The sequence below is a fragment of the Pantherophis guttatus genome, chromosome 4 (genome assembly GCF_059756535.1).
Source record: "Pantherophis guttatus breed Tessera chromosome 4, ASM5975653v1, whole genome shotgun sequence".
Classification (NCBI taxonomy): Eukaryota; Metazoa; Chordata; class Lepidosauria; order Squamata; family Colubridae; genus Pantherophis; species Pantherophis guttatus.
This window is the reverse complement of record NC_142066.1, coordinates 63,740,024-63,755,980: the sequence shown is the minus strand read 5'-3', so window position 1 is coordinate 63,755,980 and position 15,957 is coordinate 63,740,024. Positions and strand designations below refer to the sequence as shown.

Sequence of the window (15,957 nt, the reverse complement as noted above, 5' to 3'; positions counted from 1 at the left end):
TCAAGCATCTGCAATGGACAGCAAAGCCAGGGTTGACTCCAACTGCTCCATCTCTCCAGTTGTCCTTTATATTCCCTGCTGCTGCCTGCTGCCTTTTGCTGGCCCATGCTTAAGAAACTTGACTTTACTTCATGAACCTCACTCTGCTGCCTTTCCATCCTCCCACCGCCCCCCCCCCCCAGTTAAATTTCTCATCCTCCCCAGGCTTTAGACCCAATTTAGTGAGGCAAAGCAGACACGCCAAGTGGGGAAGGGAGAGCTGGTTTTTTGGGCTTGGGGTTGGATCTTGGCCGCCACATCGGAGGTTTCATTAAAAGTCTTTTTTAAAAAGTGCGCCCATCCCCTTCTTCACATGGGATCGCCCAGCAGTGAGGAGGGAGAGGGAGAAGGGGACAGTCACTAGCAGAGAGGGGAATGCTTCTGGGATGAGGGGATCTGGGAAGAGAAAAGGCAGCGAAATCTGCAAGCAATGCTTTGGCCTGCTGGCTGGCCTTTTTATTTCCCCTCGCACCCAAGGCAGCTGGGTAGCAGCACACGAGGCCACAGAGGCTCCCATCTCCTTGCATGAGAAGCAACCAAAGAACCTTTTCAACGGAAACACCACCCTCGTTCAGATTCCCTACCTCCCTCTGGCGGCCCTCAGCTGAGCGGGGTTGCCCCAGCAACCAAGGAGAGAAGCGGACTCACTTCAGCGACACCGCCACCACCTTTGCCCAAAATCTTTCAAATCTTGAAATGTTTTTTGAAAGTCACTCCAAAGGGGTGAGCAAAGTAAGCTCCTTATCTTACATTCTCATTAGGGGTAATCCTTGATTTATGGCCACAACTGAGCCAAAATTTCCATTGCTAAGATTTAAGTTAGTTTTGCTCCATTTTGTGATTTTCCTTGCCACTGTTAAGTGATGTTCAGTAGTAGTAAATAAATAGAGATTGTATCTTGTTGAGGCCTTTGAGGCAAGTGGCCAGGAGGTGGGGTCGGGCATGGTGAGTGACGTGAGTTGGCCATGGCCACCCAGTCACATGATCACCCAGCCAGGGTAGAGAACTGGTTATATTATTTGAATCCCACTACTGATCATAGGGATGATAGACTGCTTAAAGGACAGGAGTATCTGCTTCTTAAATTTGCTTTACTTACAGTTCTCTTTCACGTGAAGTGCTCCTCAGGTCTTGACTGTTTTGCAGAGTTCAAACAAGGGAAATGTCCCAGGCTAACACCATGGTGTTTCTTTCTTTTCCCCATAACTATCAATTCCAATCAAAATCTGTTATCTGTAAATTTGTCTTCATCGTTATTTCATCCAAACAAAGTTAGTTAAGTAAAAATAAGTCCAGTAAAAGTACTAAAAAGCTAATTATGTAATAAAATAATAAAACTGAGTGGAGCTGCTATAAATGTGTGTTGCTGGGCTGACAGCTCATGTTCCTCCTCAATTAGACAGAAAGACTTTCCTAATCATAATATTCCTGGAGTATACAGCTTCATAGTGCTTTACAGCACTCTCTGGGTGGTTTACAATATCAGCATACTGCCCCCAACAATCTGGATCCTTGTTTTATTGGCCATGGGAGGATGGAAGGCTAAGTTAACCTTGTGCCCCATCAGGGTTGAACTCCAGGCTGTGGGCAGAATTTGCCTACCATACCGCATTCTAACTTCTGAGCCACCAGGACTCTTGGGTAAGAATGTGGCCCAGTTACAGATTACTATACAATCATATTTAAAAAGCTGAACCTATCTCCACTTTCTGAATTGGACTACTGTATGTATTAATGATATCCAATAAACTTTCAAAAGAAAAATGCTGTATATTTAGAAATGTTAATGCAAGGTGTTTCAAAAGTAACTTTTTAAAAACAAAATTGATACAATTTCCAGAAAAGGTAGGGAAAGAATATGGTTTAATTTATTGACTTAATAGTTTCTGCGTCAAATTTACACTTAATCAATTTAATAAGAAAAAATACTGTATTATATATAATTTACATGCAAATTGATTGAACGAAGCATTATAACTTCTTCAAATTTAAAATCCAAGCAATTTATATCCCATTATCTAATCATTCCTCATTACTGCAAACAATTTCACCATATTTCTCATGTTCATTAAGCGAAACATAATTTTTAAGACATGAAAAATAGCATTTTCTGTTCTTAATCTCATACTCACTCTTTAAACCTACCATAATGGTTACTTATTAAATCAACTATTATTGGAAGTAAGTTACAGCAAGTTTGGGGAGCTTTCTCCCATGTTTGCATTAGATTAATTGTTGCTGTTGATTTTCTTAACTAAGTTTCAAAAGTAGTTAAAAAAGGCTACCTGTAAGGCTTACACAGCCAGACAATTAGTTTGATAGAAATAGCTTTATAAGATGTCAGACCAAATATCAGTGAGTGGAACTCCAAATGGGTCCTTTGCTTTTATGAATCATGGAAGAAACCAGTTCTTGAAGGTTAATTGTGAAGCAAAGCAACTTTTCATTTTTAAGCCATGGACCAGCTTGCTCATCTAGTTTGTACATGCAAAGAAGCCATTTTGAGAAGATAGAGCTGGTTGAAGCATACGTACTGTCCTTGATTTATGGCTTTGTGAAATTGAGTGTGTCACTTTTGCTGCCCAAACCATCAAAGAGTAATCTGGTGTCAAGGTTATCTCTTGGTGAGTCTTTCAAATATCTAAATTTATATATCTAAAAATTCTTTCATATATCTAATTGTCTTCGCCTTGATTTGTTTTTTTTTTTTAACACATTTGAATAAATGAATCAATGTTCTACTATGTTTCCCTTGAAGAACAGAATGAATTGTATTTACACTACTTTCAACTGACCAGGATAGTACAAACCGCTTTCATGTACATTCATAATATAAGGGGAATCATAGCTTTTCTCCACCTGTGTGTAATAGATTTCTTCAGATACAGTTGGTGCTTCTTTCGAGCCCATTGTACCATCTGGATTGACATTAGTAATGCAAAAACACCAACTAAAGAAAAAGAAGGAAATTGCTGGTCAACTGGGGCATTGTCAGAAAATATATTTTCTCTTGCCCACCCTCACCATCCATACAAGGTTGTTTTAGAATTGGGGAAGATCTTTACTGCATTACAGCTTAAGTGAAGGGGCAAGATCCTAGATGGAATTCATGCATTTTTGGAAGTAGTCTGATGAGATTTTATTTTTAGTAGCTTCCATGTTTACTGAACATTGCCTATTTAAAAATAATGCTTCCTCAAATTCCCTGATTTGAAAGGAAAAACCTTATTATTGAAATGTTCCTTACTGTTGGATCAAAAAAATTATTAATGGAGAGAAATTAAATTAAATACTGCACACACTGCAAGCAACTAGCCTTTAATATCCTATTTTATAAGATATGTTCTTGGTTTCCCTAAGTTGAAGTTCATTTTTGGAGGGCTACTTTATTTTCTGGTAAGTGGGCATTTGAATTAACAATCATGGCAACTTTTTTTTTTTTTTTGCCAGCCATTTTCATTTCCATCACGTGTTCCCAAAATTGCAAGTGTGCCTTTGTCTAAAAAGGCTAACTCTAAAAAATTAATGTTGTTGAATTAAGACAATAATAGAAATAAATTCTAAACAGATTCTTATTCTGCTTGGTTATGTGGAAGATGAAAGGAGTCATCTGTTACATAGTTCTTAATTAATACAAATCACATGTATTCTTACCTGGCAGAGTTTGTGTCATCACTGTAAAACACAACCAAGAGCCAATCTATTATAGGAATAAAAGAAAAAACCTTCACCAGGTGGCAATAAAAGTACCTTCTTTTTTTTATTTTGGCTGAATTGTTGGGCTCAGATTAGGCTTCAGTGGAAGCTGTTCCATTTCCCCAGGCACGATCTAGGGCAGTGCTAGCAAACTTTTTCAGCTCAAAAGTTTGGAACAAACCTAACATGACTGCAGGCATATCACACTCAGTCACTCACAAAAGAAAGTGAAACAATTCTCCATCTCCCTCCTACATCTATACCACCCTGAACAGAGGCACTTGGTAGCTGCACCAAGGCTGAATCTAACATAAAGGCCTTGATTTATCAAAAGGACTTTAAACTAAATCTGGGAGGGTGACCAGTCCTTAGGATCTTTAAGATCTAATCCCAAGTATAAACCCCAAGATAACCAATCAAACAATGAGGTAGGGAATGATGGTGTCAACTGCTGAGTTGGCGAATCCAGAAAAAGAAACTCCTGGGACATTATTTTACCAAGAGTATAAACTTTACTGAATAAATCCACATTGGCACAGAAGCAGAGAAACCAGTTCTGGGCTTCCTGTGCAAATGCACACAGAGTTCATTTCCTCTTTCCTCACAGTCCACCCCAGTCCATTATGTCCACCAATCACTTCTGTTCATTTTGTTTTGGAAACCAGCCGATCACGTTGTGACATCTGCTCTGGGTGTCCTTGAGGGGGGAGCAATGTCTCACGGGAATCAATGATGCTTGGATGCCATTCCCCCCACCCTTGCAGTCCACTCCACCACCTCCCTATTCTTTGTCAAGTTGCGAGCAAAGCAGAATATAGGTGAAAGTTCGAGTCTGTCTTGACATGCCGACCCCCCCAGAAGAAGGGCAGACCTGAAATAACAATAAACATACAAATACATTATTATTTACAACCCAATTACTGCTACATTCCTTATTGGGGCCATTGAGGGTACCTCCTTTTAAAACCTCTTAATTAACCTCATTGTCCTAACATACGGTGCAGCCATCCACTCAGCATCTGCTGATGGTTAGCCTTTGTATTGTACTAAGTACTTTAATTTTCCCTCTGATATCTGGAATCGAGAATCATTTTGATCTCATAGTGCTCCTCACCCTTAACCAGGATGAGAGGAGGAGATGGTTCTTTGACTGGCCTAAACCCAGATCCCTGAAAGGGTTTTAAAAGACCACAATGAAATACCAGATGAACTCGCCTTCTTGGCAAGTTTAACTTCGGATTCACGATCTAGACAATTTGGAAAGGTCCTCTGTATTTGAGACCTAACTTTTTATAAGGGTGTCTGAGGTTTAGATACTTGGTGGACAAATACACTTTATCCCGCACTCTAAATTCCCTTTGGGGGGTCCTTTTCCGATCTGCTTGCCTTTTTTGACTTTCACTAGCTCTATTAGTGCTTCATGCATGGCAGACTATATGGCTTTTAGAGTATTTATCCAGTCGGCTAATGACACTGAGGCCAGAGCTTCCTGTGGGAGCTCTGGCATGAGTACGAACTCAGTCCCTGTGGCCACTTTGAAAGGGATAAAACCTATGCTGTTGTGCACCGAGTTGCTATATGCCACTTCTGTGAAAGGCAGAAGCTCAGCCCAATTAGTCTGCTGATAATTTATATAATCTCAGACAAACCATAAAGTGTTCTTGCTTTGAAAACAGGCCAAGGACAATCCAAATTACTGTGTTCCCAGCACTCTCAGTCAGCTCCATGATAAAGTCCATAGATATCTCCTCCCATGGGCTAACTGGGTTGGCTACCGACTGTAGCAAGCCTGGAGGCTTCCCAGGTAGGTGGTTCATGGAGGCAAACACAGGACAGCTGGCAACATAGGTTTCTGTATCCTTTTTCATCTTCAGCCACCAGAACTGTCTCTTCACCAGGTGAAGGGTCTTCACAAACCCAAAATTCCCTGTGGATTTTCTATCATGGTTCCTCTGCACGACCAAAGTTCTCTGGCTGGCTGCAATGTACAATTTACTCCTCTTCCAGGCCATGCCCTCCTTCATCAACAGGTCATCTTTATGTCTTTGGAACTATTCATCCATCCCCAAAGCATCTTTTAGCTTTGGGGAGCCTAGCAAGCGCTGGGCTGCAAACTGCCTGGATGGGATAATGGCATTAACTATCTCCTCTCAGGTACTTCTGTATTGGGGCATGTGAGACAGGGCATCGGCTAAGAAATTCTTCCCACCCTGCAAATAGAGAAGGGTAAAATTGAAGCAGTTAAAATACTGAGCCCCTTGACCTGCTTAGGGGATAGCTTGCTTGGTGCCTTTAATGCTTCCAGGTTCTTGTGGTCCGTCCACACTTTGAATGGAATCTTACTGCCTCCAGGTGAGAAGAGCCCATCAGACCATGTAAGTTTCCTTCTCCCAGATAGTCCACTGCCTCTCAGTATCAGACAATTTGTGAGATTTGTAGGCACATGGTTGCAACTGTCCCTTTTCATTCCTCTGGAGTAAAACTGCCCCTTCTGCCACATTACTGGCATCTGCCTGGATCACAAAAGGCTCATCTGGGTTTGGATGCTTCAAGACCAGCTCAGCAGCAAAGAGCCACTTCAGCTTTTCAGAGGCTGTCTGGCATTTGATAGAGCAATTTAGTGGCTGACTTGGTTTGGGTTTCACTTCCGTCTTGAGCAAGTTGGGGCTGGATGGATGGGGCTATCTGGATAAATATGGGGATGAACCAGGGGTGAAATGCTACCAGTTTGGACTGGTTCGGGCAAACCAGTAGCAGATATTGGGGCTAGTTCACTGAACTGGTAGCAATCGCTGGTTGGCCATGCCCCCGAGACAGTCCGCAGCCCACAGCCCTGCCATGCTTGCCTGCCTTCCACGCTGCATTCCCAGCATCCTGGGGGCCAGCTTACAAAGGCAGGCAAGCAGAAGGCCACGTGGAAGGCAGGCAAGCATGGCAGGGCTGTGAGGAAGGGAGCTAGCAGCCTACTCCCTTCCCCACAGCCCTGCCATGCTTGCCTGCCTTCCACGCTGCCTTCCCGGCAGTCCCCTATGCCTGCTTGACTTCCGAGGTTGGTGTCCAGTCCGGCCTGGCCAGTGGGTGGGCGGGAGGCCCTTGGTGGAGACACCGCTGCTGGGCTGCCCCAGGACATCTGCAGCAACCCTGGGGCCGGGATATCTGCCTGCCCTCCCGGAGCACCACCGCAGTGCCGGCACTCCTCTCAGCCCCAGAGCAGCGGCTGCATCTTCACCAAGGGCCACCTGCTGTCAGCCTTACCAACACACTGGGTCTGTTGGGCATCCTGAGTATGCCAGCAGAGGATCTAGAAGGTAAGGACGATACTGGTGGCGAGGGAGGAGGGAGACCCACTCGCTCGGCTCCTTGGAGGGACATAGTGAGGCTTGCTCGCCTTTTGGGCCAGGCGCGCTCAGCTTCTGTGGGCCCTTTGGCCACCAGCTGCCTGCTTGCCTTCCCCTCTGCCTCGGGTCCTGCCTGCCCTCCCAGGGTACCACCATGCTGCCGCGGTTTGATTTCTTCCTTCTCCCACTGCGAAACGAAAGTGAACAGCAGTGGGGTTGCTTCGGGAGGTTGCTTTGGGAACGCAGATGTCTGCAGCCATGTGGGGAAGGAGGGGGATGAGAACGATGGTGGCAGGCAAGGGAGCGCCAAGATGAAGGGCTACCCACACTAGCCCACTTGGGTAAGCGCCACTGCCCAGGCCGAAGGGAAAGTGCTGCGGGCTCTGCGGTGGCACAGCCAGGCCTGGCCCTCTCCCCTCACTCTGCTTCTTCACTGCTGGGAAGCGGCAGCATGGCTGAGCCTACTTCCCCCAGAGCGCTGGACTCCATGGACTGAGTTCCTGGAGTGGCACCAGCAGTCAAAGAGAGCAGGCAGGTGGCTGGGTGGGTGGGAATCCAATGGGCTGCTTTGGAGACCCAAGCCCTGTGGAGCTGGCACAGGGGCATGGGTGGAAGGCGGCCTTTACTGCAGTATCCCCCTCCTCTCTTTGGTTCGCCCTGCAGAGGGGGCTCTGCCTTTGCAGAAATGGGGTGGCGGTTTGTATGGAGGAATGGCGGGGGGGATGTGCGGCCCTCCGGGATGGAGAGCAGGGCAAGAGAAGGCTCCAAGATTTGCTTGAGCAGTCAAGACAGATGGCAGAGGGAAACTCAAAGCATTGGGGGCTTCAGAAGGGCAGAATGTGCTTCAGAATGTGCAGCTCCTGGCTCTAACAGTGAGTAACGTATATGATGTCAAGTTAGCCATGCCCATCCGGTCACATGACCACCAAGCCACGCCCACCAAGCCACGCCCACAGAACCGGTAGCAACAATTTTTAGATTTCACCACTGGGATGAACTGCCAATAAAAGTTCATGAATCCCAGGAAGCTGTGCAATTGCTTCCTGGTTCAAGAGCCCTTCCAATCCAGGATTGCTCTCATCTTGGCCAGGTCCATCTCCACCCCACCCTTGGAGATGTGGTACCTCAGGTAGTCTAGACTGGTCTTGTGGAAGTCATATTTAGATTGCTTTGCATATAGCTGGGCTTTGCGCAGCTTCACAAGAACTACTCTCATTAGCCTTGCATGCTCTTCCATGGTCTCAGTATAAATTGGAATGTCATCCAATTATATCAGCACCCTTTTGTACAGGTGTTCATGTAGGAACTCATTTATTAATTGTATGAATACTGCTGGTGCCCCTTGGAGTCCAAATGGCATAATCCGAAATTGATAACAACACAGAAGGCAGTTGAATGTAGTTTTCAACTCATCCACCTTTTTAATCCTCACTAAGTAATAGGCTTTCCTCAAGTCCAGCTTAATAAAGATTTTCCTCTTGGCTAGGTAGCCTAACATGTCATTCATGAGGGGGAGGGGATACATATTGGTCATGCATATGAATTTAATCCTCTGTAATCTATGCATAATCTGAGAGACCCATCTTTCTTGTCTTTAAAATTAAAGACAAGAATAAATCCCCTGGATAAATCCCCTGGCTAACTTCTTGTCTATGATCCCCCAAAGTTCCTTCATCTTCTTCGGCATAATGGAATACATCTTTGGCTTGAGTAATTTAGTACCTGGTAAGATTTCAATAGCACAGTCTGTGGGATTGTGGGAGTATGTCTGATTCCCTTTCACTGAACACCTCTGTTAGGTCACAGTACTCAAAGAACGAGCAGCTCTAACTTCTTGCTTCCTTTAAGGGTTTCGTTTACTCCACTTTTAGTTTCCTAACTGGCGTTCAGTGTTTTTTCTGGCTCCTGCTGGCTAGCCATTTTCTTCCTTATTTGCCACTTGTTGCTGTCCCAATCTACTGATGGATTCCATTTCTTCAAGCAAGCTAGTTCTAGGACCATGGTCTCATCATTCCAGGAGCCCAAAAAAATGAATAGTCTCTATGTGAGTCCCAGCCCTGAAGTTCACTGGCTCCATTAGGCACATTGCTGGTGTCCCTCCCATAAATGAGACATCTAACAGGAGAATCATATGGGTTGCTTTAACTTCCTCAGTCTCAATCTTAGTTTCTCCACTGTCTGAAGGCTAATTAGGTACTGAGTAAACCCCGAGTCCAAAAAGGCTATAAGGCCCCCCTTTACTCATGAGGAGGGCACCAAATGTCCTTCCCACATCAGAAATACGGTCCCAGGATCCAGCAGGGCTTCTCCCCCTTGGTAGGGGATCCACCTTCTCTCCCTCCAAGGAGCACTGGACATCTCTTGAGCATTCAGTGGGACTGGCTCTCATGTGAAACATGCTCCCGGTACTCCATCAGGTCAAGCTCCACATTTGTGGCTAACTGGTACCATGCTGGAAGGTCACGGGGCACACACACCCTGGGCAGGCAGTTGTGATACAGCTCCTTGTTTAGGCCTTCCCAGAAAGGTAGACCAGCATACATTCGGGCCAATCTCTTAGGTGAGCTGCCAGGCTATGAAAATCTTGGATGTACTCTGCCTCCGGCCACTTGCTTTGCTGCAGGGAAAGGATGTGGGTTTCTGCACACTGGGCTGCTGTGGGATCTTCAAATCTGTCTCACAACATCTATTCTGGTCTTACAGCTCTGGAGCTCCCTTGACATGGAGAGACAGAAGCTATCCTGCTGGATCCTCCTCCAGGTTTGACATAATGGCATTGACCTAGGTACGCTCATCTAGGTTCATCGTTTCATGGCGCTCCATGTAGTTCCAGACTTGAGTCACGAAGTAAGCCAAGTTCGTGGGTCGCCCATTGAATTGGACTGGTAAGGGAGATGGCAGTTGGTACTCTCGCAGTAGGATGTATCCAGGTGGCAACCCCACTACAGCCAGGGGCACCTGAATGGATATACTAGCTGTCACTGGGGCTGCGTGTGCCAATGCCTGCCCCCTCAATGTGGCTGCAGCTGGGATGGGAGCCATTGTCCCTTGGTGGGGGACTCCGGTTGAATTGGCACCATCAGTTGCAGGAGAGGAGGGGAGGCGATGGTTTAATGGCCCCCAACTCCTGTGACCATGCTTTCAGTGAGATGGCTCCCCAGACCTTCTGCCTCAGCTAGTCAATCAATGGACTACAGCTGTGGCTAGGAACTTCCATTTGGTTGGATCATCCTGCTCAGCTGTTCACCTAGCCTTCCAGTTCCTCCCTGGATCACCATGACTTCAGGGGGGATAGGCTGATTCTCTGCTTCTGCCACTTTCCCCACATAGCTCACCCACTGGCCCCTGGTGCCGAAATACAGTCCTTCCATTGCTTTTTCCCTTTTAGCGTGGGCTGTTGCTCTGGCTTCCCTGGCTTCACACCCCCTTCTGTTCCTTCGACAGTGGGGTCCAGGTAGGCTGCTACCAAGAGAGTTAGTTTAAAGTCAACTGTCCAGTTGGCAAATCCAGAAAAAGAAACTCCTGGGACATTATTTTACTAAGAGTATAAACTTTACTGAATAAATCCACATTGACACAGAAGAAATGAAACCAGTTCTGAGCTTCCCATGCAAATGCACACATAGTTCATTTCCCCTTTCCCCATGGGATACCCACAGTCATTACATCCAACAATCATTTTTGTTCATTTTATTTTGGGAACCAGCCGATCGCGCTGTGACATCTGCTCTGGGTGTCCTTGGGGGCGGGGGGAGCAATGTCTCATGGAAATTGATGATGCTTGGATGCCATTCTCCCCACCCTTGCATTCCACTCCACCATCACCACCACCACCCTTTTGTGAAGCTGCAAGCAAAGTGGAATATAGCTGAAAGTTCAAGTTAGTCTTGACAGATGAGAAGGAAGAAAAACTCAGATATAGGAAGCCTACCCATGATCAGCCATAAAGGATTCAAATGCTTATATTCAAATGATCGAAGTTTGAGAACAAACAAAATGAACTTGAAATACTAGTACACAATGGCAAGTATGATGTAGTTACCATTATCAAAATTTAGTGGAATGAAATGGATGAGTGGAATATACTGATGGAAGGATACAAACTGTTCAAAAGAAATAGACCTATCAAAAGAGGAGGTGGAGTTGCATTATATTCAAGAGATCACTACATCTTTACAGAGATGTACAAAATCCAGAATGAAAGGCTCCTAGAATGCATATGGATCAATATATAAAGAAAAAGAAATAACATTTCCATAGGTGTATACTACAGGCCAACCAACCAAGCAGATGAAATAGATGAACTTTTTGCTAACTAGTTAACAATGTATCACTACCACAGTAGTATTGGAGGAATTTAACTACCCTGATATCAACTGGGAAACAAATTCTGCATAAAGTGGGAGATTAAACAGGTTCCTGACTAATCTAGATGACAACTTTGTCATCTGAAAGATAGAGGAGGGAATTGGAGAGACAGTTTTACTGGACCTAATACTAACAGAGAAGAAATGATAGAGAGGGTTAAAGTTGCTGAAACTTTGGGTAAGAGTGATCCTGTCATATTGAAATTCAGTATAATGCAAATGCAAACATCAGAACATAAACAGTGCCTCAGCCTTTAAAAGAACTGATTTTAACAAAATTACAGAGAGTTTGTGAAGGATTCAATGGATTAAAATCTTAAAGGGGAAAACAATTCAAGAAGCTTGGAAAACTCTGAAAAATAGAATTACAAAAGCCCATTCCAGCTCAAAACCACTGAAAAAGAAAAACAAGAATAACTATACAAAGAACTCTCTCATAAACTGAAAGACAAAAAGTACAGGTACAAAATATGGAAAGAGGGACATATTACTAAGGCAAAATGCCAACAAATAGCCTGCACTTGCAAAGATGAAGTCAGGAAAGCTAAGACTCGCAAATAATAATAAAAAAATTCTTTCAACATATAAAAAAACAAGAAAAAAAAGGTCAAGGAAACAATCAGTCCACTAATGAGAGACGATGACAAGAAAGAAATAGGCAGTAGAGAGAAAGCAGAACTGTTTAATTCATTCTTGGCATCTGTCTTTGCACAAAAAGATAATAAGCCCAACCTACCAAGAACATAACAATAAAATACAGACTAAGAATACAAATGAAAATAAGTAAGAAAATGGTAAGAGAACACCTATCCACTCTAGATGACTTCAAATCACCAGGACCTGATGGATTACATTCCAGAGATCTAAAGGAGCTGGCAGATGTGATCTTAGAACCATTGAATCATATCTTTCAAAGATCCTGGAGCACCAAGAAACTACCAGAGGGCTGGGAAAGAGCTGATGTGGTTCCCATCTTCAAAAAAGGGGAAAAAAACTTATCCAAGAAACTACAGACCAATCAGTCTGGGAAGATCCTGAAAAACATAATCAAGCAACAGATCTGAAAAAACATAGAAACAAGCAAAGTTGTAATCAGAAGCCAACACAGGTTTGCCAAAAACAAATCATGCCAAACAAATCTTACTTCATTCTTTGACAAAGTGCCTAAATTAGAGGACCAATGAAATGGTGGGATTCAAATAATTTAACAATTGGTTCTCTGCCCTAATGACCAGCTGGGTAGGCATGGCTCGGTGGTCATGTGACCGTGTGGGTGTGGCCCACTCAACATTATTCACGTCGATGGGTGCTTTGTCTTAGCTGTTACAATGTAATAAGGGTTAACGAGAGAGGCAGTTTCTGTAAGCAGGGCAATAAAGATTAGGCTAGAAACAACACCAGAATGTTTACTTCCTGCCTTCCTTACAGGATTAGCCATGTAAAATGGGAAAAAAAACAAAAGGAGATTTCTTCCAACAACCGGTTCTCCGAACTGCTTAGAAAGTTAACAACTGGTTCTCCCAAATAGGTGCAAACTGGCTGAATCCCACCACTGAGTGAAATGCAGTGGACATAGTTTACTTGGATTTCAGTAAGGCATTTGACAAAGTACACAACAACCTGCTTCTTGGTTAGTATCACCACCATACGGATTTGTAATTGTAATTGACTGACAAACGACAGTCAACATGTAGTCATTATGAAATTCAATGAAGAGAAAAGTAAAGTTATATACTTAGGCAAAAAAAAACCCCAAAAACAAATGCACAGATATAGAGTAGGGAGTACCTGGCTCAATAGTAAGAACTTCAAGAGGGATGGTGGAGTCCTAGTGGACAATCACTTAAATATGAGCCAGCAGCATGCAGCAGCAGCCAAAAAAGAGGAATAGAATCAAGATCACATGAATTATTAGTACCTCTTTATAAAGCCTTAGTAAGATCATACTTAGAATACTAAATCCATGTTTGGTCACCACATTATAAAAAAGATGTTGAGACTCTGGAAAGAGTGCAAAAAAAGCAACCAAGTTTATTAGGGGGCTGGAGGCTAAATCAGGAAGAACAGTTGCAGGAATTGGATATGTTTGGTCTAGTGAAAAGAAAGACTAGAGGTGACATCATAGCAGTTCCAATATTTGGGGGACTGTCACAAAGAAGAGAGAGTCAACATATTTTCCAAAGCACTAGAAGGCAAGAGAAGAAACGATGGATGGTAACTAATTAAGGAGAGAAGCAACTTAGAACTAAGGAGAAATTTTCTAACAGTGAGAACAATTAACCAGTGGAACAGCTTGCCTTCAAAGGTTGTGGGTGCTCCATCACTGGAGCTTTTAAGAAGATATGGGACAGCCACTTGTCTATAAGGGTGGCCTATTGTTATTCTGATGCCATCCCTAGCACCCCATGTCTTCGAGAATGGTGCAATTGCCCTCATGACCCAGCACCCCTTAAGATCTGTCACATTTTTCATGTTTACATTAAGGCAATGTTCTTTTTGTATTGACAGATTCCTGTGGCATAGCCGAAGCTGCCCTGGGTAACCCAAGGCATTTGTTTTTGAAAGAACTTCAGAAAATGCTCTTCTATGACCTTTGCAGCCTCCAAAAATTGTGTGAATTCTTGCCTGATTCTCAGACGCTTCAGAGTATGCAAGAGGTTAGCCCTCTAGTGTGACTTCCAGAGATTGTGCAATATCACATCACATTCTTGTGAAACCTCAACAACCTCTGAAAATCAAGCAAGAGTGGGCATGTTTTTGAGAACAAGTGTTGTCAGGTGTTGGTGAATGCTGGCAGGCCACTCAAATGTCATGGTGTGTCTTTGACATGTATGAATAATCTAATGACTAGAAGGCAAAAAGTCCAAAAGCAGCAGAACTATAAGGTTCATTGTTAAAGGAACAATTCCAGAAAGTTGAAGGAGGAGGAAATATGAAAAGAATTATCAGCCATTTGAAAAATATGACTGGCATATTGATCGGAATGTAGGTTGACTGCGTAATCAAGACATGAATATTATTACTATGGAATCACTGGTGCTCTCCAAACTTAGTTATTTTCTTTACCAAAATAGATAACATCATAATTAGCAATATTCTCTTCCATTATTAAACTACTGTAAGCACTTTTTGATAAATTATTGACCATTTTAACAATCAATTGTTTGGAGGGAGGGAGGGAGGGAGGGAGGGAGGGAGGAAGGAAGGAAGGAAGGAAGGAAGGAAGGAAGGAAGGAAGGAAGGATACCTCATATGTGTAATTTGGACAGGAAACAAGTGTAAAAATCCATGTGAAAGGATTGAGTGTTGGACTTGGAAAAGATACTTTATTTCCTGTTGGAAAAAAGAAAAAGGAAAATATTGAGTTCATGAATTAGAAGAGATTTATTTATTTCATTGTATGCATATCTACTTTCATTTACAGAAAAAATATTTTCATCATAAGTTTATTTTGTATTCATGTATTTATGTTATAAATGTAATTCAATTCCAACTGCTCTTTAACTATTGTGATTTCCCATAGCTTGGATGGACATTCAAAAGATTCTCCTACATTTTATAAGTTTATACAGGATTCCAGGAAAGAAACTATATTCATTCAAAGTATTTAAGTTTAGCGCTGTCAGAGTAGAATGTGCGTTATGAATGTGTACTTATTTAAAGTAACAATATTACCATAAGATGATGAGAAAAAAAATCTCCTACACATAGACTGGAAAAATCAAATACAGGTATAGAGTATGTGGCACCTTGCTCAACAGTAGTTACTGTGAGAAAGATCTAGGTATCTTAGTGGACCACCATTTAAGTATGAGCCAGCATTAAGAGTCTTACTAATGTATTTATGGTGTAGTAACAGAAAAACAAACTCCAAAGGGAGGTCTTTGGAGGTCTATTTAGTCGAACCCCTTGCTCAAGGAGGAGAACCCTATACCATTTCAGAGAAATGGCTGTCCAGTCTCTTCTTAAAAGCCTCCAATGATGGAGTACCCACAACTTCTGAAGGCAAGCTGGTTGATTGTTCTCACTGTTGGGAAATTTCTCCTTAGTTCTAGGTTGTTTCTCTCTTTGATTAGTTTCCATCCATTTTTCTTGTCCTGCTTTCTAGTGCTTTGAAAATAGGTTGACTTCCTCTTCCTGTGACAGTCCCTCAAATGTTGGAACACTGCTATCATGTCATTCCTAGTCCTTCTTTTTACAAGACTAGACATATCCGATTCCTGCAACCATATTTCCATACTATATACCTAAAATATTATTATATATATGTATATACACACACACAAATACATATATATATATATTTCTAAATTTATATGTATATAAATAGTATTTAAATGTAAATAGTATATATAGTATAGTATTTATAGTAAATACAGTATAGTTGCAGATTTCCCAAATGTTGGGTTCTTTAAATGTACAGTATTGGACTGAAATTCCTATCATAACAACAAGGCACAAAATAGATAGTACTATGCAAGGAAGGCTGCTCTAGAATGTCCAAAACTTTTCAATCT

The 15,957-nt window shown here is 42.8% G+C and overlaps 1 protein-coding gene across 4 annotated transcripts in view; it reads right to left on the bottom strand.

The window, feature by feature from the left end:
* Nucleotides 1–1,885: 1,885 nt before the first annotated feature.
* The window catches only part of TECRL (trans-2,3-enoyl-CoA reductase like), a 47,281-nt gene continuing 33,209 nt past the window's right edge, over nucleotides 1,886–15,957 (bottom strand). For 2 of the 4 annotated variants that reach the window (XM_034416308.3, XM_060691763.2), the window contains 3 exons: nucleotides 14,688–14,773; nucleotides 3,694–3,739; nucleotides 1,886–2,989 (listed from right to left, as the gene is read on the bottom strand). In XM_034416308.3, coding sequence (XP_034272199.1) covers nucleotides 2,865–2,989; nucleotides 3,694–3,739; nucleotides 14,688–14,773 — 257 coding nt within the window. In that variant the 3' untranslated portion in view covers nucleotides 1,886–2,864. Of the gene's footprint in view, nucleotides 2,990–3,693; nucleotides 4,607–14,687; nucleotides 14,774–15,957 lie in introns of those variants that run through there. The other 2 variants (XR_015733877.1, XM_034416310.3) reach the window with 2 other exon arrangements.